Below are 25583 nucleotides of genomic sequence, written 5' to 3' on the forward strand. Positions count from 1 at the left end.
TTAGACAAATTCTTTCGGAGGTGTGTTTTGGGCTGACTGACATCACCATTTTTTCTTTGGTCTTACTGTTTGCGGTTCTGATGCAGAACCACATGCAGAAATTAAGTGGCTGTAGAGGCTTCTGTCCACATCTGTCTCCTCATCTTCAGAGGTGCCTACTATTGATGACCAAGGTGGCTCACCAGCTTGTGAGGTAACTGCAAATTATAACTTAGTCTCCTAAGGAAAGCTGGCATTAACTTTTGTAGTTTCTGCCTGTGTAGCAGCTGTTTCACAATCCGTCATCTTATCTGGTGAAAGGAGAGCAAGACTTTCTAGAAGAAGGATAGGCAGATGCAAGTGTGGGTGGCACAATATACATCCAGCTAATTTTAATCTGAGTCAGAACTTCCAAGGTACCATTATATGAATATTTTCTTTCATAGCAAGCTATCTCAAGTTCCTAACCCAGTGCTGTTGCTTTGGTGCTCTGTCAGAGCAAGTAATGCAACTGTTTGAGGGGCCATGCTGTAAGCTAGGTGACTGCAATGGTAAGTTAGTCATCTAGGCTCCTTTATACCAAAGGACAAGAAATAAGTACCTCTAGATGGTAATTCATCCTGTGTCCCTATTTATACATCGATTGGTTACAAAGGACGTTCTGCTGTTTGACACCTAACTTCTAAGCATCTGAAATTGGGTTTTGGACACAATGAGAGGCAGCTTACTGTAGTTCAGGGTTACCTTGCACTTACTGCATATTTAGGGGATTGTTCATGTAAGAATTCATCACAGAGAACTAGTGCTCCATGTGTTAATAACCTAGTTTACTTTGTAGTGTGTTTTTCAGATAAGCAGGCCCTCAGGTTAATGTCTGAGTTGGCATATCATTACTGTATAAAAGGAGGGGTGGCTTATACGAAAAGCCTTGTTGAGACAGAGAAATGTTTACAGTACAAAGAACATTATTTTGTCCAGTAGATAAATTTCATGCTTTCTGAGCTAGGCTCTATGTGTTGCACCACTGTCAAGGGCTGAGAATTTATAGATTATTTCTGTTTCTGCAACCGTTTGTTAATTTCCCCATGATATTTATGGTGGGAAGTGTAAGTCTTATCTTTTTCTTTTAGGTTGACAATTGCATTTTTCGCACTCTCTGGTCTGGATATGTTGGATTCCTTAGATGTGGTGAACAAAGATGATATAATAGAATGGATTTATTCCCTGCAGGTCCTTCCCACAGAAGACAGTGAGTGAGTTTTTAGTTTTTTTATTGATATTAACATCTTTACTTTTGTATTTCACCTGGGGAATAGCAGATGGCTCTTCGTTTTTGTAAAATACAAGGTTGACCTTCCTGAAATGCTCTCCTGATAATTTCAGATAGTGATGTAGAGCAAATCCTGGAAATACATCCCTCTAAAGTAATAAAGCTATAAGAAGCAATTAGTTTAGCTTTTTTAGGTATACAAGGTGAAGCTGTGAAATTAATTTGAAGATAAGACAGTATAAAATAGTATAATGAAGTTACACCTTTAAGCATCTCAGAGGAATGTTTCACCTGGTTCTAAAAGAGATGCATATGTTATATAAGTATGACAAGTCTAATAGTCATTATATTGACTTCTGCTGATTGTAGCTATGCCAGGAGCTCTGAGCACAGATGTGGTTATTTGGAACAGCTTTTGGAAAATCAGAGGTGTAAGGTTAAGAAGCAAAAAGGATAAACACAGTTCCTGCTTTAAAATGAAAAATTTACTCCTTAGATCTGTGAAGGTTAAATTTACCTAAGGTTTTTAGAAGGAGTAATGGTGTTGCTGCACGCCAGCTGTCCTCAGCTTGGAAGGTGCATAGCAGATCCAAGCCGGAGAGGGAGCACGCAGGAAGCGTCCTTTTCCCGGTGACTAGACAGAAGTCAGGGAGATGCTGTGTCTGTGGGTTCCTGGGTATTGGCAGTTTTTTCTGTGGCAGCGCAGGTGAATGGCTAATAGCAGTAGAGTGGGTGGAAGGGAGGGAGATGTGGGTGAGGCACTGCTGCTTTATGACAGGAGGTGCTGGCATGTTAAGTGCTGGTGTGGGGATAGCTGCAGGCTCGTCTCTAGAGAAAAGGTAATTCCAGGTGCCCGTCTGTAAAATCATGAATATGTACTTTGTGTGTTGGATGGTTGTAGAAGGAAAATCATGTGTTTCCTTATAATGTCTAGTCTAATTATATACTACAAATTAGGTCTCTTCCCTAAAAGCAGTTTTATGAAATAAAGCATTTTTATGAAGTAAGCGTATGGAAGTCAAGATTGCTGATGCTTGATTTTTACAGTAATAAAAAGATCCTTTTTCTTATTCTGGAGACTTACAAACCATCAGATCCACCCCAGGCACTAGTTCTAATAGATTTGTTTTTTCTTGTGTTGTATGCCAGAACTGATTATAGAAAATTAGGGGTTTGGATCACATAATTGTTCCCACAACGTTTTTAATTATGAGAAGGTTCCTGTCCCTTAGCATTAAACAAATTTTCCAGGGTGTACATGCTTTGTTTTTAGGAGTTGCTCACTTTCTGATCTTTATCCCAGTCTTCAAGAGTGTATTCTGAACGAACATGAAGTTTGCAAGAAGAGAGATTAGAATAGGAATTTTTTGTTTGTTTGTCTTTGATAGTATGCAGTAATTGTCGGGGGCGGGGGGGGCGGTTACCTAGCCAATGTTTGGAATAGTCCCATTGTCAAGAGCCTCCTAGGGAGGGCAGTATAAATCTCAGCATGCAGATGTGGAGGCTAACAGCCCAGGGCACAGCTGAGATGTGCTCCTTCTTTTTCTAGCTATCATCCCATCATAAAACTACAGGAGAGTAGTTTTGGGGAGGGCGCTTTTGGCAGTGCATTCTGTGCTTTTAAGTAATAAATCTCTCCTTTTCACCAGAAGAAGAAACTTCCCTCCAATCCTATATTTTTGTATCACACCATAAAAACTCTTCTTCTTACACTCTTATGCTTTTGGTAATAACACTACTCTATCTGGTCACTTGACCCCTAAAACTTCAGCATTATTTTTATTCCATTTTTACTTCATCTAATGGACACTAGATGATGCAAAATGTAAATGATACCAACAGCAGCAAGTTGGATATTGGATGACTAAATGTGCAGAAGGGAGTGTATACCCTCCTGTAATGTCTACTTTCAATAAAATGTATTGACTTTCTGTTTTTTAATCCTGGGTGTGTGCAACGTTTGTTAATTGGCAGCCTCCCAGCAGTAGAGCTCTGACTCCCTCTTCTGGCCTGTTTGAAGTAGTAGCTAAACTCTGGTGGGCTGCAGTAGTGAAGTTTTTGGTTTCAAAATGCTTGTGCATCTCTAGTTAAAGACACCGATTGCTAGCTTCATGTATCAGAATCCTTCCAGGTAAAAAAACCCAACAACTTTACGCTGATTTTAAAGAAACATTCTATTGCAGCTTTTTTTACATGCATACTGATAAATCTCTTTCCATGGAAAATTCATTTTTAAACATTTAAATTATAACACTGTTTTATGATGTAGTTTCTGGAATGATGAATTCCAGTAATCTTTCCTTAAGTAACTGTATGGTACTTGATATAAGTCTTCATTAATTTTGCCTCTGGGACTGCAAGCCTGTTTAAAACTTACATTTTAAATTGGAATATGTTTTTACAGAATCTTGGGGTTTGTTTTTGATCATGTCACTGGTTGAATTCCTAAAATGGGCAAAAAGAGAATTCCTGTAATTCTTATCAGAAGAATACATTTCTCTGCTGTTCATGTTTGTCTCTCCAAAGATTCCATATCCATAGCACTTCAGTTGATTTTTTCTATTTAAAGCACTTTTTTAAGATGGCAAATTCAAATTGTTTTGAGAACTACTGCTACCTTACAGTTATTTTTCCAATGGATGGGAGACAGAACAGTTCATGCTCTGCAAACTTAATATCTCTTTATTTTTATCAATAACTATTACAGTAGGTGTACTGGCTGGGATAGAATTCATTTTTTCCATAGTAGCCTGTATGCTGCTGTGTTTTTGGTTTATGACTAAAACAGTGTTGGTAACACACCAGTGTTATAGCTATTTCTGAGCAGTGCCTGCACAGCATCAAGGCTGTCTGTTTTTCCCCCTCTGCACCCCTTCTTCCCCGGCAGATACAGTCAGGGGACACAGCCAGAACAGCTGACCCCAACTGACCTGTGGTATACTCCATTTCATCTGACGTCATGTTCAGCAGGAGAAGCTCGGGGAAAGGAGGAGAAAGGGGGTGATGTTTGCAGTTGTAGCATTTGTATTCCTGAGTAACCCTTACGTGTGCTGAGGCCCTGCATTCTGGGAAGTGGCTAAACACCTGCCTGGCCGATGGGAAGTAGTGAATTAATTCCTCCTTGGCTTTGCTTGTGCCCACAGCTTTTGCTTCGCCTATCAAACTGTCTCTGTCTCAAGCTGTGAGTCTTCTCCCCTTCTCTCTGTTTTCTCACCCTCCCACGGGAGGGGGAAATGAGTGGGTAGCTGTGTGGGTGCTTAGCTGCTGGTTGGGGTCAGCCCACGACAGCAGGGCGTTACAGAACCTGGTAGAAAATTCAGAATTTGATGTTTTAGAATACTTCTTAGGTAGAGTCTCACAATATACTGTGATAGTTTTAGGTAACATGTTTGTATTTACTTGTATGTGATATGTCTGATGGCTAATGAAAGCTTCAGTTCAGAGGTTTGTAGTCTTTGAAATTTTTGTGTGAAACTAAAGCTCACGAATGCAAAGTGGTGAGATCTTGATCTCACTGAGTAAGAAAGCAAATAAATACTCTGTGAGCCTAACAGAAATGCACTAAAGGAAGCTAAAGATTAAGATCTGTAGGGATAGACTGTATTCTTCTGTGGGTTTTTGGTAACTGTGATTCAAACAAATAATGTCCTTTAGGTACCATAATTTCAGCTCAAGTGTTTCAGAGACTGACTCAATACCAATTCTAATTAGGAGGGAATGGCATGTCACACACGCAAGCTGACCCTCACACAGAAACCTGTGATCCTTAGCTGAATGCTTGGTCTCATTGCTGTCTCCTGCTTATTTGAAGGGCCCCTGTCTTCTATAACTCTTGCAAAATAGTTTGGCTTTATATTCCATGGATTTTGGCTGTTGTTACTTTTCCTTCACTTTTAGTAGATGCTCTGCTTAGGTGCATGGCTAATTTGTGGGGTTTTGTTTTGTTTGTGTGTTCACTACAGAAAGACCCAATGTGTTTCCTTTTAGAAAGAAGTTGAAATTTTGAAAAACTTTTTTCTTTTTCTTTTTTCATTTTGAGGAGGGTGGTGCTCTTTTACAAGCCTTATCAGAAATGATATGTATTTAGACTAAGACATACTTTTTAAAGTGTTAGTGAAATTGGAAAAGGGTTGACAAAATACCCTGTTTCAACTGCTTGTTCTTAAGATTCTTGACATGTCAGAGCTTTACTGTTTTTCCTCTCAAAAAGCAAGTCCTAGACAGAATTTCAAGTTTATTTTAACTGTCTTAAAGTGCAACTCTTAGCAATGTGAGAAAAATGTATCCCAGTGTCTTGCAGGTCACATTTAAAACCAGTTCAGCACTCTTGAAAGAGAGTGAATGCAGAGCTCTGTACTCAAGTAATCTAACTACGAACAGTCAATGGAGGCACACTTCTTGGCCATATTCATCCGCCATCCTCCCCCATAGCAACACTGGCACTTGTTTGACCCTGCTTGAGAGCTGGTTTGCCTTGTTGAAGTGGCAGAAAAGCATGCATTTATTTATCTAACAGAAGGTTAGCTTTGTGTTGTGTTGGTGAACTGCGTTGGCTGGGAGTGCTAGTGCCAGCCAGTAAGGGAGAGGAAAGAAGATTGTACTTTTTGACAGCTGGATACTTCACTAGCTTTGCTGTACTAAGAAATGGCACCAAAAGGAGCTGGGACATATTTCATTTGTGGGTCTGAACCCCCAGGACCCATGCATAGCAGGGTGAAAACCATTACTCTACATCAGGGACCTAAAACCTTCTGTCAAAGTCTAAATTTAGATTTGTAATAATGATTCTTTCTTCTTTACTTGTGTGTCAGTACTGAAAAAAATTGATAAAATGTCATTGGCTGTTTTTGAGATCGTTGTTATGTGTGAGCTTTCTGATCATGAGTTTCTTGAGCAGAAATACGAATTTTCCTCCAACATAACCTTCTTTAATGGCTACATTTGAAGTATTTATCTGGATGTATAATGGACTTCCATTTTAGAGAATGCAACTTTGCATTTTATGACATATTCTGGTGCTTTGATTTATAAGAATAATTACTTTTTAGCCCTAGTTCAGTAAAAATTGCTTATACGTACTTTTATCTGAATGTACTGACTGTGTCAGCCTATGTTAAAGCTGTGATTTTTTTTTTTATATTAAGATTTTAATGATGTATCTAAGCTTGCTTCTGTACTTAGCAAAATGAGAAAAGCCTTGGAACCAGAGGAATGCATAGGTAACCTGAATGGGAAGAAGTACTGGTAAAAGTTATCAATCTTCCCATGCAAGACAAATCATAAAAGATAAATAACAAAAACGTCCTGTCTAACAAAAGAGCTCCCAGGATAAGCTGTCTGTGGTCATCACTTGGAGCTCTGTTACATGTCTTAAGGACTTTGTAGCCTACGCCCACATACGTAACGTGGTTTTCTTCACAGGAAGGTCTCAGCTCTTGATTTAAGCCTGGAGTCTTTTGGTTTGGGGAAAGAGTCAATTTTCTTTAGTTCTGTTGTCAAATGTGAAAAGTTTTTCGAGGTGTGTTTTGTTCCAATTGCAGTAGTCATGCAGCGATTGATGAAACGTTTATTACTTTTTGCTCTGTCTTAAGCTCTTTCAGAAAGTGGTTAAATATGCTTAACTCTGAAAGTGAACACTAGGTGGTACCATTTCATAACTGCAGTTATACTTGATGCTTCAGCGGACTGTGCTGGAGCTGAACTGATCGCTCCAGCAATTTTTTACAAGGGAAATAAAGTATGATCATATCCTTTTAATTAGGGTATGTTTAATTTCTAATTCTATTTCTGACTCTGACAGGCTGTTTGTGGTTCAGAAAAGTAGGCAAGAGTTTGATTAGCACTACTAAGCTATTACGTAAGATAAGAAGTACAAGTACTTTGCAATAAAACAGTAAAACCAACTTCACAGAAGGTGAAGTGATGTGCATAAACTGAAAGACAGTGGTTTTTCCCTAATTCCCCTTTGGTTCCCATTTGGTTTTGAACTTGTATTTTCACAGGAAGCTAAAAAAAAATTTGAGACATGCCGTCAATGTGCCAGAGTCATCTGGTTAGAAATAAGCTGGTTTCACTTCGGTTTTAACACTTCCTTTATCAGCTCAGCATTCTATTTTTTTAATTCAAGAACTGTAACTAGAAATTTAGCAATTGACTTGTGATGCTGAAGATCGAGGAAGCATCTATTGCATGCACATTAATGACAAAGTTTTTTTGTTTGGAGGAGGGGATAATATTCCCTTTAAAGATTATGCAGTAGTAAGGGCATTGAAGAGCCATGCTGTTCTTCTGTTTCTCCTAGGAGCCAGCGTGTAAAGTCTGGGTGGGAGATAAGTCGTCACTGACATAAAGAGTCAAAACAGATTTTAAATCAATGATAGCAATACAGTTAAAAATCCAGCATTTTAAAATTACCAATGCTGATTTTTAATTGGTAGCAGTTTAGTAGTACAAGAAAAGTTTTTAAATATTATGCGAAAAAAGAACAACTAAAGGGAATAATAGATCCTGATTTCATTCATGTACTTTATTTTTAATCTCTCTTTTTCATAGTAGCTGTCAAGTCAGAAGCCAATCAAAGTGACACACTAACAGCACACTGCACTTGGGTTTCATACTGCCATTTCTACCTTGATAATGCATTATAAGATACAGTCTAAAAGGCCAATGATGGGGATCAGTCTTTCTGGGATGAATCCTTCCATCTAGCAACTAGCAGCTGAGTTCTGTTTGTCTGCAGAACTGTCCTAGTTGTAGCACGTTTTCATTTGCAGCAGGCCAGAACAGCTGTGTGCTGGTAGGCTAGCAACTGTTTTCTGGATGAAGGGTTTCCACATTAGTAGCATTGCAAAGTGAATTCTGTAGTTTACTTAAGCACTTAAGACACAGATTCATTTTTACTGAGAAAGGGCCAAGTGAATGGTGATTTTTCCACAATGTCACCTAGGAAATCTCGTATTTAAGAAGTAGGAATTCTAGTTCTCCTCTTACTGATTCATTCACATTGTGTCATTTTTTGAATTGTGGTGCTTTTTGGGCAGTGTCCTTCAGGACCTTAGATTAGTCCTTAAGACTAATATTTATTGTGCTTTCCAGAACCTGTTGCAACATGAAATGCAAGTCTGTGACTCCAAGAGCTAACAGACAAATGTTCTTTGCTGAGAAGATTTAGATTATAACAAAATATAACAGTTATGCATTTTTTTTGTCTGCAAATACAGATACTCTTTCTGTTTCCTCTTTGTGGCTATGACTACAGCATACCAGTTTTTAGTGCAGGCTGAAATGATCTTCATTACACCTGTAGAGTCATTAAAAAGTACTTTTGATTGAAAGGTGGAGGAAGTGAAAAATTGCAGGTGGTTCACTCCATGTAAATTAGATCGAAAGACTAGTCTGGTAGAGAAACTTGCATACTTTAACCATGTTGAAGTACTTAGACTAATAAAAGCTTCTAGTTTAAATGTTGCATACATGCAGAATGTATTTAAAATTAGAAGCTAATGTGCCGATAAATGACACCAGAACTGGTAGAGCACATTGCATAGTGATGTTTTTAAGGACTTTCAGCTTAATAATTATTCTTGTTTGGTTAGTCTGGTGCTATTTTCCCTAATCTCCACGAAGATTTTTAGATTAAAGGCTGAAGAGCTGGAAAAAAAAAAGGGGGGGGGGGAGAGAATTTAATAACACCCAAGTGCTGTTGAACTATGGCACTCATTAGGCTTTTACTTTCAGAGGCTGAGAAGTAAAGTAATTGAGTTTTTGCCATGCAGAAGCAGATTTGAGCCCTGCAAACCTGTCCTTAGCTCTAGACAGTGTGTGGTGCATGCTTCTGTATGCTGCACGCTCAGGTGCTGTGACACATTTAAAACAAATTATACTGAATCACTAACAGAAATGTTTGATAACTACATAACTACAATGTTCTTGTACCTGTGTTTTGAGTGAGAGAAAAATGGCTCCAATTAAAAATTTGCCTTTCACATAATTTTATTAGGTGAAAGTATTGAGCTAGATCAGTGCTAGCGTAAAACTGCAAACAGTTTGTTTGTCCTTGTACATGTTGCAAAGTATCTTAAAACAATTCTTCTTGGGAACAGGCGGTATTACCAGGCAGGAATCCAGACAGGAAAAAAAAATCTGTTAGCTCTTGGCACTTTTCCAGGGGAGCAATCCTTATTTCCGCCCCCCCCCTCCTTTCTTTTATGTGAGCATGGAAGACAATTCTGTGCTGATACGAACACCGTATTTCCACCAAATCAAAAAAATCTGTTGCTTCGTCATTACAGCAGGGTCAAGTTTGCTTGTGGTTTTCTTTGTTGGTTTTTTTTTTATTAATCAGAGTGATAACAGACAGGTTGGGAACATACTGAAAGACACATGCAAACTCTAGTAATACTGTGAATAGTGTTAAACTAACAGGTCTTGATCTTGACTAGAGAATTATGGTTTATAATGAGTGTTTCAGCAAAGCAAGTCAGTTGAGTCTGTATTTTTTTGTCTTTTCCAGGATCAAACTTGAATCGCTGTGGATTCAGAGGCTCTTCATATTTAGGGATGCCATTCAATCCGTCCAAGGTCAGTTAAGTGTGTGTGTGTGTGAAATATTTTCAATTAGGCAATAAATGATCTAGTGTCTTTTTTATAGTATTAACTGCATAATTACAGAATATCTGGAAGACAGGGATTTTTGCACTATTAATACACTGAAATGTTTGCAGAGCTTTTAAGAAACATGCATAAGAAACATACTAAAATGGTACTGCTTGAGTTTCCGACAGTGAAAAAATTGACATACAAATTGTGGCTCGTTTCAGTGCACTCTCCCCCTTCTCTGATCTGTTACTGAAGCAGGGAGACTTCTCTAACTCAAGAACTATCACCTGGTAGAGAAGGGCAGAATAGCTCCATATTAAGTGGTGGAGCACATGCTGTTCTTTGGTATTCCTCTTCCTGTGATGAAACATGCGTATTTGATTGCACCTGGTATCCACTCAAATGTGGGCAAGGCTTTGCTCATACCAGTTTGTTGTGACCGTAAGAGAGGACGCTTTGAAGCCTGTTGAACGGAGGTTCAGGAGAGTTAAATCTGTATATGAAAAGAAAGTGCCCTTAATACAAGAGAGGACGGAGGTTAGCAGAGGCTGCTAAAGATGGTATAGAAGGTCTGATATGGTTGGAAGAGGGAAGTAGAGCCAGTGTGCAGGAAGGACTGTGAAAGAAGTACAGTAGTTCTGTCCTGTGTTTGAAAGTGAAGAGTCAAATCTCATTAAAGAGTGGATGAAAAATCTGGAAGAGCACTGAATTATCACCAAATATTTGACTTTTGTAGTGAACAGATAGCAAGATTTTAAATATAAATGAATGAATGAATCTTGGGGTCTGAAACTGAAAGCAAGGATGGACTCGACTAAAGTCGAGTGTAAAATTGCTTGAACTAACTTGAGTACGAAGGTAGTACAGTAGCCTGTTTTGGCCTTATTTTTATTTACTTTTAGCAGCATAACTTTATGCTTCTGAAGAACTTGTGGGAATGTTAATCTACATTGGAGTAATAACTGCATATGCCGCTTTGCATAGCAAGTCAGCCAAGTACTCAAAGCAGTAATACTAAGAGGTTGTGCTTTCTAACAAGGGAAAAATAATTGTGAAGAGGGTTTTTTACATCTCTACGCTGGGTGCTACAGCAGCATGTGACAGGCAAGGTAATTTCTCTCTTGGTTTGCTTTGGTATTTATCCTGTTTTACACTACAGATGGTGTCTGCAGTGAGCTCGCATTGTAGTAGCAAGATGAATTCATCATCTATTTTAATTGGAATTAACCTCAGTAGCAATCCAACCACCCCCTGAGCTTGAAGGAAAAAAGGAAAACTTTGGTTAAAACCTAAAACAATTTGGGATCTGTAGCGGTGACTTACTGGGATACTTTGTTAAAAATAAAGTTTAAAGACAAAATAGTATACAATAATTTCAGTATAGTTGTATAAGAAACAGACTGGTTTTACTCAGAAGGAAGATGGTTGTCTTTGGTAACAGTCACCTAAAGAAATTAAGGTTGTCATGCTATTATTGTGGCATAACAGCATTATAAAATGAATAAAGACATAATTTTACCAAACTGAGATAGTAAAAATGTATCAGTCATGTTTCCTCAAAGGTTTGGGTCAGTGCCGTGTGGTGTAGTACGGTAAATCAGTGCATGCTTTGGGAACCTTTTTCAAATCATCCCCAGTGTATAAAGCTTGAAGAGTGAGTTCTGGATATAGTTCTGAGATCTCATAAAGGCCCCTGAAGACAAAAAGTCCGTAAGATTGGCAAAGCATCATTATCCCTTCTCAGCACTTTCTGGTGTTTTAATTTAACTCTTAACTTCCAATAGTACGTGCTTCATACTTAAATATTCGCTTTTCAGGAAATGTGTTGCAGCCCATCGGTGTCTCATAATATGTTAGCCAGTCTGCAGAAGGGACAAAGGGGTGGAATCATGTAACCTGTGGAAATTAGCTACAAGGTCATTATCTCTAGAAAACCATTTGCAGATGGATGCGCTTTTTATTCAAGCATTGCAATACTTTTTTCATTGCATCTGCATTAGAGGGATGAGATCTGCTTTATTTATTGGCATACAAAGGTTTAAAATATTTCCAGCACTGTTGCACTAAAATGTTCTGAAATAACTCAGAAGAACAAAGACTTGGAAATCCACTGTGATGACTTTGAATTATGTTTAAGGTCTTGTCATTTTTCTTTATTCATCATTTAAAAATGTTCTATTAAATCTATGTCTTGAAAAATAATTTCTGAAAAAGCCTGTAAGCTTTTTGGATTTGCATTGACAGTTACTATTTATTAGATGCCACTACAGTGATTTCATTCTTGCACTCTGAGGAAGTGCCATACTGGAGGTAGCCAAATTTCTGTCACTAGGGACCCTTCAAAATAATAGAAAAAAGCAAGGGTTATGTTAGAATTTCCAACTTTACTAAATGTTACCAGGATAGCTCATTTAGTTTTGGTTTGGGGTTTGTTTTTTAGCTGTTACCCTTTCAATGTTTGATGGTAGTGTCTGTGCAGCTCTTTGGAACTGTAGCAAAAGTGAACCAAAACCATATCTGCTTGACCAACTCACCGCACACAGCCTTAACAAGCCTTAACAGTCTTAACTGTAAATGAAGGCTAAGAGTGCCGCTTCTATCACTGCATTTAAACATGAATCATTTGAAATTTGATAACAATTATTTTCTGAAATGGCTCCAGGTTCTGCAGTCTCTCTGATTTGGTGTTACTGGAGTTTAAACTAGCTTTTTAATTTAGGGGTGAACAGTCTCCTTAGAGTTTCAGATGGGCCTAGGTCTTTTCAATCTCTTTAAAGTGTTACGAATCAGTTTTAGGGGCTAGATTGAAAGCCAATACCTGGGACTTTTATGTAAGATTGTGGTAAATAACGTATACTTTCACTTGGGTAAAAAAGATCTGTTTTCTGTTCCCAACACAACGTTGCATTTTATGAAGGCTGAAACAATCCATGTTTGTAACACTGATGCCAGGTGTGAGAAGAAAGTTTTTTGAAAGTGGGCCTCTGCCTGTGTAGGAGTATGTTTAGTAGCATTCTTTATTAGTGTTTGGAGAGATCTTGCCCATGCTTTTGCAGCAGAGCAGGAATTGTTGGTGACCATGAGTTATGTTTAGATAGCTGTTCTGGATAATGTGGTAGGGAACATTATCACGTCACTGAACCAGATTTAAATCTTGGAAAGCCTCCCCTCGCCTTGCATCTTTAAGTGTTAATTCTTTTAAGGAAGGCTCAGATTGTGGAGACCATAATGGTAACGCCCATAGAGCAGAACTGTTTTACTCCGTCGCTAAGATCCAAGTTAATCTGTTACCTCTGTGACCTACAAACTGTAGTTATCACAAAAGGTGAAGTGTATAGAGAGAACAGGACCTGGCCATATCCCCATTGTTGTCTTCTCAGAGTATGTCTGCACCAGTGTATTCGTTCAGATCAGTAGAGAGCACTTTATAAGAGCAGTTTAATGTGCTTGCTCCAAAAGAGCGAGACACACAAACTGGGCTCCTTTTAAATGAAACTGAACCGGAACGTGCACTCTGAATGAACTTCTCCATTAGTGGGCTGTTAGTTAGTCCATGGAGCCAGACTACAGCTGGCACAAATTGTGAAATGCATACAGTGTGGGCACCAGTACCGCAGCACCTACTGTTCTGCCGTCCAGACCCACTCCTGTTGCATTACTCCTTCATGTAGACATAACTTTACTGGATTAAGTGTAATTCTTCTGGTTGTTTAGTCTAAGTGTTTATCAATCCATCCACAGTTTAACAGCTTTCTTGTTGTTAGTTTTTGAGATGTAACTTCTGCCATTCTTAAAATAACTTCATTCTGTTTATCTCTATGTCCTTGGACCATGAAGCTCGCAGTTTGAGGTGGTGGCAGCAGTGGTTTTTTTGTGCTTAGGCTGACAGTTTGCTTAGTTGCTGCTGTTGCTTTAGTCTGCAGTGTCTATGAGGCAGAAATAGACATATTTCACTAAAAGTAGGCTTTGTTCATAATATAGAGTTTAAAAAGGAACTTCTTTTTACCAAGGCTGAAGATGCCAATTAAAAATCAGGTGCTTTGACTATAGTGTCTTTGATAAATTTGGGACGGATTTCTACACAATGTCTGAATTACTCTGTCCTTCATAGCAGAGGCAGTCTACCAACACTTCCTCCCAGCCATGCAAATTTTAGAGGTATTAGCAATTATCTCATGAAACCTTTGAGACTTGCTGTAATCTTTTGCATTTGGAGAAGCCATTCTAGTCCTACCTTGTGATATCAAATTGTCACAGGACCAGTTTCTACAAATTTTATGAATTCTCAATTTTATGCAAAAAAGTATTGGGTTTGGTGTTGGTTTGTTTTTTGGTTTTTTGGTTGGTTTTTTTTTGTCTGAAATGTCCAATTATTCTGATTGTTGTCCCCTCAAAGTCATCCTGTTACTTGGGCTCAGGTGTTTTGTTGCATTAGTGTGTGAAGTATATATTGATGTGTGTAGGTACAACATAAAATTTGATTAGTATCACAATGAGCTTGAAATAATTACATGGAACTTAGAAGATAAAGTGAATTCCAGTACACTTAAAATTTGAACAATTATGGTTAGTGTACAGAATATATTATTTTCCTATTGTTCTTCTGGTGAATAAGTATATCTGTTTTATTTCTGTTTTTTTTAAAACCACATGTGGTAAACAAAGATCTGTTAGGTTCTCAAAAGCTTCCAAAATCCTACAGTTATTACACATATGAAACATCATGTTGGCCTCTGTGAGTATGCCTTGTAGTAATTCCTGTATGATCTCATATTTGATTCTGATCCTTCTGTGTTTAATTTAATTTTATTGAAATATTGGCCATACTTGTTGGGATTTTTGGCCCTAAACCAAATGTTCTCAAGACATTGGCTGCATACCAGTATGTTGGACCCTCTGTCACTTCCACTGGCTTTTTTAGCAATTACATATCAAGGTATCTAGCAGTATATCAGCTTATCACATAAAGAATTTAATTACTTGCCACATGATAATCCTGTGATAAGAGAAAACTATTAGTAGTAAAGGTAGTTGTGTGACCTACGAGCAGCTGTTCTTGAGTGCTGAGACGATCTCCCTGATTCCCCACATAATGACATTTCAAAATCATGTATCCTAATAGTCTTTTCTGCATTATTTGTACCTAAAATATTTGTTGATGTTCAAGGACAGAAGCAGATGGCAGTACTAATTTAGCTGTGAACTTTGTAATTGTATGTACAGGCATCAGACACTATTGTTTGCTTTATATGCATCATGCAAGTATAGTTTGTGCTCTTTATTAAAACTACCAGACTTGCAAAATCTTACACAGTTGCTGAAACTCTGTATTTGGAAAAGCAGCGTGCTACCACTACATGTGGTATGTTTGCATAGAAAAGAACGTACAGATAGAATTTGTACATGTTCCAGGTACGGTAGTGATTGATACAATTTGTTTGGGAAGGATGGTATTATTTAGTTTCATGAGCATACAGTGTATGTGTTTATAGCACTTCGTCTGCAGCAAGTAATAGTGTAACAGAAATACTAAAATACAGAATTCACTAAAAAATAAGGGCCCAGTTATTTAAACATGTTTGTAGGCTACCAAAGCTTTACAGGCAATATGGAATTAGCACATGTATAGAAAAGTAGAATTAAAAAAAAAAAAATCTTGTGAAGCGGGAATTTTCAGTTACTTTATATAGACACTGTGTGAAAAATTGTCACTTGAAGGAGAATCTTGTTTGAGAACTACAGATGCCTTAGAAAATTTCCTGAATGTCCAAGCACGTTTGTAGTAGTTAGAACATTTGGGTAGAGTTTTCATAAATACGGTTTTAAAAAGCAAGTCTGAATATCCTTAGAGTAAACCTTCCTTACTTAGTGAATGCAGTCTTCCTTTGGAAATATTATTTTCAAATGGAAAGTCAAACTCTTTCACTATATCCATTACTGTTCAGTTATTCCTGATGTCAGTATTGATTTGGAGATGAACTACCTATAAAAGTGTGTTAACAGCAGTGGTGAACGGTTAACACTGATTCACAGGCTCTGGCATTTTCAGTGTATTTGTGTGAAATGAGCAGAGGCATCTTCTGCACTTCCCCTGCTCTAGGTTATTCCAAGTAGGAAGAAATTAAGTGTTCCTCTCATTCCAGTTTAACTTCAATTACATAGATGTTTGGAAACTTAGTTTTCTTCATTGTTGCTGATGGGAACTGCTGGCACGTTTCGTAAGCAGTTGGTCCTAATATCGGAGAACCTTTCCAGATATTTTTCATGGACTAGTATGTGTCTTGCATTTTGTTTGACAAAATATTTGAGAAGCTTTAGCTACAGAGGTGGGACATTGAGAATCCTTTTAGGGCAAGAACTGGTTCAAATTTGGCTTTTTAGAATAGAGACTTGCTTTGCTTAAAAGTAAATTAATCAATTACATTAAACTGAATACTTCTCTCTGTCAGGGCAAATTTGTATCGCGCTATATGTCTGGTTTTTTGGAGCAGAATTTTACATTTGAAATAAGTTGATGCATCACAAGGGTTAAGCCGCTTATAATAAAATTTTTAAGGGGAAGGTATTCTGAAAAGAAGATTTTTGGTTCTGTTAGATTTGAAATCCCTAAAATTGGTGTGATAGGCCAAGTTGTTCCTTCTGGGATTACAGCCTGTCATCCACTCAAGTTAGAAAAACATGTTTCATGACTGCAGTAGCTTTTTCTAAGCTGTTTGAGGGCACAGCTGTCCTCCATCTGTGGGGTGCCCCATGGGGAAGTCTGTCTGGGACTGGTGCACCTCTGCTACCAGGAAAGGCTGAGAGAGCTGTGAATGTTCAGCCTGCAGAAGAGAAGGCTCAGGGGCATCTTATCAATGTACATGAATACCTGAAGGGAGGATGCAAAGAGGACAGAGCCAGGCTTTTTTCAGTGGTGCCCAGTGACAGGACCAGAGGCAATGGGCACAAACTGAAACACAGGGGGTTCCCTCTGAACATCAGGAAACACTTTTTCACTGTGAGGGTGACCGAGCACTGGCACAGGCTGCCCAGGGAGGTTGTGGTGTCTCCATCCTTGGAGATATTCAAAAGCCACCTGGACATGGTCCGGGGCACCTGGCTCTAGGTGACCCCGCTTGAGCAGGGCGGTTGGACCAGATGACATCCAGAGGTCCCTGCCAGCCTCCACCACTCTGTGATTGTGTGTGTGTGACTGGGGGATGTGCAGGGCAGGAGACAGTGATGGGGACACTGACAGCTCGGGGTAGGAGTGGGAGCTGTTGAGATTTGTGTCCCCTTCTCAACACAGAGTCCAGGGCTGGAAATGAGGGAGAGGAGGTGCAGCTTTCAATGCTCGCTCCCTTGTTGCCCTTCTCTGTTGCATAGCTAGAGCTTTTTCAGTGCTGCTGTAGCCACTTTCACCTTGTTTTCTGCCTCCCTTTCTCAACTGTGTTTGATTCCCTAGGGTGAGAACAGTCCCTGGCTGTGTAGTGGGTAGTAAGTATTTTTATCCCAGTTTCTTATTAGAAGCAAAGTTTTTTGGCTTTGGAAATAAGCGTGACTTGCCTGAAAAATACCAATTACACATAATATAATCTTAAACTTGGTTTAATACTGCTTTTTGCTTGTGTTTTTAGGATGAATTGCAAAATAAAAATGGCAACTGACTAGGCAATAATGCTAGTAAAATGTGATTTAAAAACTTGCTTGTCTCTACTACTCAGTATTGAAATAGCTTTTATCCTGTTTCAAATAGTTGTCTTCCAGTTGCTCCAAATTGAACCATCCCAAGTATCCAAAGTCATCTTGTTACATGTGGTTTCTGCTTTCATGAAGTGGTACAGTCCAGGATGTGCCTATAAAATATCAGAAGGAAAAATAATAATTTTAGCACGGCTGTATCAATCCCTGCCCGTTATTGTGATTTGTATCATGTGACTAATCAGCATTTAATGCTCATTTTAGCTTCTCAGTTGACATTGTTTTTTATGTAAATACTTCATTTAAGCTCTGATTATTGTTTTAGAATAGAGATGAAAGTAGATGAGAGGCTAATTTGGTATTGCTTCAATTGACAGAGAGATTACTAATAATCCCTCACACTGCTTCCTACTTGTAGATCATTAGATTGTAAAATCTTTGTTGAAGGGACCTCCAGAGGTTTGGCTGTTTAACAGTGCTTACCCAGCTGCCAGGAAGCTAATGTCCAGTGGTGTGTCAGGATAAACTTAGGTACAGTTGAGCACATCTCATCTTTTTGCTTAACTCTTGCATAAATACCACTCTTGGCAAAGCTTTTTTCCAGAGCTTCCTACTGACCAACTGTTAACCACGGTAGCAGAGCTGTGCAGTAGCTTAGTTTGATTAGAAGAGCTGAGTGGGATGCCTTCAGTTTAACTATAATGAGTGAAGGAAAAAGAACTTTGGTTACCTCTTAATTTTTTTTAAAAAGTGAATGCTTGATTGTAATAGAAGGTCTTACGATGTTTCAATATTTTTATTTTTCCCTCCTTTTTTCTAGGGTCCGGGTATATCTCATCCCTATGATAGTGGGCACATAGCAATGACTTACACAGGTCTGTCATGTCTGGTTATTCTTGGAGATGATTTAAGCCGAGTAAATAAAGATGCCGTACTGGCAGGACTAAGAGCTCTCCAGCTGGAAGATGGAAGGTAAAAGATATTTTTGTATTCTGCAACTCTCTGGAAGGTTAATAGAAAACCTAGATGTGGAATGAAACATAAGAAACATGGTTTTTATGAAAGTAGCTATATAATCTTTTCTTTCTATTAGAAGATACTTTGGTGGGTAGTCAGTATCAGTCATAGAACATATGCCAGTTCACAGGACCAAAGAGCACTTTGTGTATAGATTTGCTTTCATATTGAATAATGATGGTATGTGCTTACAACTGTAGGTAGTTATTACTGGAAAGTTAATAGATTGGTTTATGCCTTGAGGATAGTAGTTTTTCTGCTCTGTCCTTCACATAAGTGAGATTTTCTCTGTTTATATTCTCTGTTTTTCGCAGGGCCCTGGAACACTACTATGATGATGTTTGCTCTGCTTTGTGGGAGAATGGGCTTTACTTAGTTTTGAGAGCTTCAATATATCAATAAACAGGATGAATTAGCCTATATATTATTTGCAATAGGAGTATAATATTACTGAACTTCATTGTGAGAGCTGTCCTTTTTGCATGCATTTTTTAATAGATGGTATATACCCCTTGATCTACTTCTGTTGGTGGGTTTTTTTGTTTGTTTTTTTTTAATGCAGGCTGAAGCTGGTGGCTAATGAAAACTTCTGCTAGTGCACATGATGTGTCTATGTTGTTAAATTTTACAGAATCTCATTTTTGAAAGAGTACTTCAAGAAATGCAGAATTATAGAAATGTTGTTCCTGAAGGAATTCTCTTTCACTTCACAATGAAATTGCTGCCACCCTTTATGAATTAAGAAGCTTTTGTTTTGGTCAAATGGCTGTGTATTGCCTGGATATCTTCTATAATGAAAACTTTTTTTTTTTTGTAACAAAACAATAAAAATGCAGTGTTGCATATGTTTTTAGAAAGAAAAAACAAACATAAAACTCCAGAATGTTCAGAATGTAAGTGGTGAATATGAACTATATGATGTACAGTTTTCTGTTATTTATAACAGCAGACTGACCTTAATGGGCCAAGTCCTAATGTGTGTATACGGATACATATACTGTATTTGTTGATCTGCTACAGTTTGCAGTTTCTGCAGGCATGTGGAGGTGCCTGTTCCATTGCTCCAAGCATTCCTATTATATGTCAGACCATTTTTGTTTTTAAAGTATATCCGAAAGGAAGGAGTTGCTCCCAACCCACTATCATCTTGAAGTGGTTACTTGTCATCTTGCCGGATTACAGTAATGAACTACATGCAGTTAACCTCTTCTACATGTTTGTATCGTGTGTGGTTTTAGCGTACAGACTGATAACTCTTACACATGATCCTATGTTTTATACTCCCTGTTGAAGAGTGCCAGCTAGCCCCTATAGGGAAAGGAGAGTGCTTTGCACTGGTATGGAATTGTTTGTTTGGCAGGAGTCAATTTCTAGGGTGTCAGACATTTTCATACCTATGAAAACCACTTTTACTGCCCCACAGGGGGAGGATGTACGAAGGCCAGAACTTGAGTTAACATGTTGTCCAGATGGAAACAGCAAGTGAGCTCAGTGAGGGAAAGAGACATTTTTCTGATGTTACCCTAGTATAAGTATGCTAGTCTTAGTTAATAAAAAACAAGTGTGAAGACAAAAAAACTTAAAAAAAATTATATTATGTTGTCTCTTTTTCCATTATGAATAAATGCGTGTATTTTAATTTCTGCCTTACCTTAGCTGAATGTGATTTGAAGTATCTGGATAACATACAGTGCAGTTGTCACCTGAGGATGGGGCAAGATTGTAAACCACAGTACTGGCATATGTTAAGAAGTGTCCTGGTTTCCCAGAATGTCCTGTGCCGTATCCAGAGAGCAATGGCATTCATCCCTATCTGAGCTGCAGAGAGCAGGGCCTGGCATCATTGGGGTTACGAGAGATGAAAGTATCTCTCAGTAAATGTTGGAGGCTTTTCTATGCAATAATGCAATAATGGGGTACATTCTTGAATTGCAGGATCAAAGAGGGAGTGTCATAGTGGTGATAGTCGTGCTTGAAGGACTGTCTTTAAAGTCAGAAGTACCTTTGTTTTTTTTTCTTTTTCTGAGAAGATATTTGTTAGGAGGACTCATCAAAATATTCTGTTGTGCTGGCTTCTTGCAAATGCTTAAGTCATCAAAATATACTAACTGGGTCTTTGAACCAAATGGAGGCTTGTCAGGCAGCAAATCATAGAATAGACAGTTAAAGGTTTATTTATTGTCACAGGTAGTTAAACTTATTACCTATTTCTGTTTATCGTAGAATCATTTAGGTTGGAAAGGACCTTTAAGATTATCGAGTCCAACTATTAGCCTAACACTGCCAAGTCCACCACTAAACTGTGCCCCTGAGCACAACATCTGCACATCTTTTAAATACCTCCAGGGATGGTGACTCAGCCACTTCTCTGGGCAGCCTGTTCCAGTGCTTGATGACCGTTTCAGTGAAGAAATTTTTCCTAATATCCAGTCTAAACCTCCCCTGGTGCAACTTGAGACTATTTCCTTTCAGGTAGTTGTAAAGAGCAATAAAGTCTCCCCTGAGCCTCCTTTTCTCCAGACTAAACAACCCCAGTTGCCTCAGCCACTCCTTATAAGACTTATTCTCTAGACCCTTCACCAGCTTTGATGCTCATCTTTGGACATGCTCCAGCACCTCACTTCTTTCTGGTAGTGAGGGGCCCAAAACTGAACACAGTATTCGAGATGCGGCCTCACCAGTGCCTAGCACAGGGGGACAATCACTTTCCTAGTCCTGCCGGCCACACTATTTCTGATATAAGCTTCCAAATCACAGCATCCACTTCATTTTAAGGGTCTCTGAGAGAGCACAGGATTGTACCGGATAACCCAGATACAACAGCTTTAAAATGTTCGTAAAGTTTGGGAAGATTGTAGCCATAAGAAATCAAAAACTGGACTGAAGGTAATTTTCACCATTTGTATTAGAAATGTTAGTAATAACTATTGCATTTATACATACATGGGAAACTGATCCTGAAGTTGCAGTCAGGAAAGAAAGCCTTGTGAGCTGTTAAGATTTCTAGGAAAGCAAAGAATTCTGCCCAAACAGTAAATGTTAAAATGGTAACTCCTACGTCAGTATATACTGTGATAGGTGAAAGACTGTAAGCATTAACGCCTTTGAATAAATAAAGGCCAGTGTCATTACATTGCTGGAAATAAAGTCACCCAGGTCCCAAAGTGTTAATAGTTCTATTCATTTTGCTTGGCTTAGAATCACATCTTCTAAAAAGAGTATCTAGCATAGCTTTGGGTTATATTTATGTGAATACTGTAAATAGAAGTAATTAATTTTTCAAGGAAAAATTATGCAATTCCTTAAACTGCTTTTCATATTTTCTGATATAACAGGCTGTACAGTGTATAATGACAGAAATGTTTCTTTCAGTTTCTGTGCAGTGCTGGAAGGAAGTGAGAATGATATGAGGTTTGTGTACTGTGCTTCCTGCATCTGCTACATGCTCGATAACTGGTCAGGCATGGATATGAAAAAAGCGATAGACTACATTAGAAGAAGTATGGTGAGTATTCGCAAAGTGGTATTTCTTGCTACACTTTAAAGTTACTAGCTTTGTTTCTTAACTATGACTGAAAATCTATCTGTCCAAATTGAAATATTATGGTAATTTCTTTCTTTTCTGTTTCAACTTCAGCGAGTTGAAAATGAAAAAGTACATTGTTTTTTTGCATTTGTATTTTCATTGTAATGTGTATACTAGCAAGATAATTTTATTTGGTGTGTTTATTCATTGCAAATTAAATATGATTTTTTTGTTTAAAACTCAGTTTAAAATTGAAAGCAAGTTTTTGAAAACTGGGGCCTGATGTTCCTATAACTTGGAAAAAGTGCATAAATAAAGCACTGCATCAATGAAATTCTCACATTTCAATGAGCTTTATTCCTGCTTTGTAAATGATATACAGAATCAAAGGAAAAACTAATTACTAGCATCAGTTCAAGCTTAGTAAGTGTTTCCAGTCATGCACTTTCTTATTTATTTATTAGATATTTTGGAATGAAGGAAAATATTAGTATATACACATTTTTTTTCTGTGTCTGTGCAAGCTGTCTTTGTATTTGGTTGGAGCAAAAGAGTTTCCAGGTTTTTTTCATTATGTTTCATTAGTTTAATTGAGTTTCATTTTCCAAGATTAAATGTTTTTCAAAGAAGCTGAGTAAGCTTGAAAACTAGAGTTCCCTGAATATGAGTAAACATACATAGTAGACTCTTCCTGTCCACAAAAAAGAGCCACATTTATGATGATATACAGCTTCTGTTGTAAACCAGTCTGTTCTAGTAGTTGCTGCCAGCAGTGAGGTTGTAAAATTTAAGTGACAAAGAAGTCTAAAAAAGACTTAATCTCCTGCTTCAGACCAAATCAGTTTTTATTTTTTGTTTATTTTTTAAGGAGGTAGGTAGATGCATAAGCATTTCTTACTGTACATCAGAAGAACCTTTCTAGCACACTGCCGTAGTCTTGGACCAACCGAGGTGGTCAAGGGCAGGGCTCAGTCATACAAGCATACGGACCAGTAGTCTGTTCACGCTCGACTAGCAGCTTTTATCCCCTTTTTCCCTCTGTTCTCCCTTGCTTGTTCCTCCTCAGTCTGCTTTGATCTTTCCGTTTCTCACCACTGGTCCTTTCCCTAGCCATCGCATAATAAGTTGTGCAAAGCCCTGCATTCCCCAGGAAACACCCCATAGCAAGTTTAACACAATCCCAGAATTTTCTTCCCCTGCATCCCGTAAGAGTCCCTGTACCCCAGTAGTTAGTAGCCCACTTCAGTTAGCATGGGTTTCCAGGGAGAGAATATCCCTGCTGAATCCTCTCGGTGAGTTTCATCCGGGGACAATGATTTATCTGTTCTCCTTTCACAGTCTGATTGAGCAGCCGAGTCAGGATACTCACTTTTCACTGATTAGGTCAGGAAGGTTCTTCCTCCTCTGATCCTTGCTGGACCTTTGTGTTTACTGAGATTAGCCTTTAATCAGATAGCTTAGCAGAGATACAACAGGAGAATCAAATATTAAGAAAGAATAGAGAACAAAAACAGAGAGCAAAATCCTCGTTGTAGTGTTCTATACATCACATCAACTGTTAGTTAGCATTTTGTACACTTGAGTGCAGTTTTGGTCCCAAAGGGTATGGTGGAACTAGGAAGGGTACAAAGAAAGTTAAGTTGAATTGTCAGAGGTGCGAACCAGCTTGTGTAAAAGGAGCATTTGATATACTAGGACTCTTCATTCTGGAAATGAGATGATTAAGTGGAGTGTGACAGAGGTATGTAAAGTAATAAGTAGCACTGAAGGGATGAAGTGAGCACGGAGCAATTACTTCTTTCTAAGACAAGAACTAGAGAGCGTCGTGTGAGGCCATTGGTAGAGCAGGCAAGTGGAGATTTTTTGAAAGTTTGGAGCTTTGAAATGGCACTGGAGATTTACTGTCTGTAGTGATCTTGAACCAAATTTATAGTTTGCTTCTAGAGCCTTAGCATTAATCCTTGTACCTGCAAATTCCAGTTGTTATGTTCCTACTGGGAAAATTGACACCACTTTAAAAAAAAAAAAAATAAAAAAAAAAATGAAGCCTGAACAGAACCAGACCTTTTGGAAGGGCTTGTAGTAATACTTCAGATGACCAGTGAAGTAAAACTGGAGTCTGGGTATGGTTGAAGTCCAGAAGACACTGTGGCTTATCACTAAGACTGTGTCTTTTCCTTGCTAGCTCAGAGAGTAACTTAAACAGATCCTGTAAGCAGTGTTGTGTAGGCAGCAGTCATCTTAGCATACGCTAATGTGTAACAACAGATGCTATATTTTTGTCCAGGTTTACTGTGAATTGATAGATTGACTATACACCGTGTTCAGTAGGACTTCTTTTTTAAAAGCATTGGTATACTGTTAATTCACTGCAGAGTTGGTATGCAGATGTACACTGGTTTTGTCTGGGTTTTCTGGGTGTGCACTGCTTGGTCAGACCAGTATTTCAATGCACTAACTTGGTTGCAAAGTGTCTGGCACTTCCAGGCAAATACACAAAACTAGGCAAATACACAAAATCTTTGCATCCTGCTTGGTCACATCATAGAGTTGAAGATGTGTCTGAAGAAGCGTCAAATGTTCGGGGAGTAGCCCTTTGTGAAAATCATTTCACAGTGGTGGTTGCTCCTTCCTCTCATTCATCTCTTTCCACAACCCTCCTTGAGATGTATTCCGATTCAATTACTTATCACATGAACCAAGTATTTCTTGAAGTGTATTTCTTAAATACAATGAATGCGAAATGTGGTATCCAAGAATGTTAGCTTGATTTCTCCAGTTAAGATGTTGTAGATGGTGCTAAAAATAACCTATATATATTACGATTCAAAGTAAATTCTACTTGAGATTATTTCATTTGTTATTCCTTGTGTAACTAACTCTACAGTGAATATTGCTATAGACTTTCTTCCAAATGCTTATTACTGTTTTGCTACAATGTTACCTCATTCTGGTACTTCTATTAATTATAAAACGAAGGAGATTGCATTGCTTAGTAGTAAACTGCTGTGACAGAAAGGTGCGGTTGTTTTACTATCATATGTCATCATTTGCACATAGATGAAGCAAGTGATAGTTAACAAACTTTTCTTCAGTTATTCAAATTGGCATACATGTGAAGTGCACCTAATCTGGATGGAGACTAACATGACTGGTTAAACACAGTAATCTTTGTAATAAGCTTCTGGATTTTATTCTTTGGAATTTATTCTCTTTAGTGATGCAGTATAAGAATTGTGACAGATATAATTCAATACAGCTGAAGGAAGGAGAGGGTTTGTGTAGTTAGACATGTCAAGAACAGCAGAAGATTGGAACATGAAACAATGGTGTTGCTTTATTCGGAAAAGTAACTGTTAAAAAGAATCAAATCTTCATACAGAATGAGTAGCCCTCTTGTTATCACTTGACTAAAAAGTGTTTATACAATACTGATCACGAATAATTTTTATTGTCAGTAAAATAGGTTCCAATCACACAATTTTTATCAGCATAGGTTGATTTTTGCCTTTC

At 38.2% G+C, this 25583-nt stretch overlaps 1 protein-coding gene across 1 annotated transcript in view; it reads left to right on the plus strand.

The window, feature by feature from the left end:
- Positions 1-25583, plus strand: part of PGGT1B (protein geranylgeranyltransferase type I subunit beta) — a 40193-nt gene that overhangs the window by 4645 nt on the left and 9965 nt on the right. The window contains 4 exon segments of the mRNA XM_050912802.1: positions 1110-1228; positions 9762-9829; positions 18348-18499; positions 21917-22049. Of these exon segments, the coding sequence (XP_050768759.1) occupies positions 1110-1228; positions 9762-9829; positions 18348-18499; positions 21917-22049 (472 nt within the window).

This window comes from Gymnogyps californianus, chromosome Z (assembly GCF_018139145.2).
Source record: "Gymnogyps californianus isolate 813 chromosome Z, ASM1813914v2, whole genome shotgun sequence".
Lineage (NCBI taxonomy): Eukaryota > Metazoa > Chordata > Aves > Accipitriformes > Cathartidae > Gymnogyps > Gymnogyps californianus.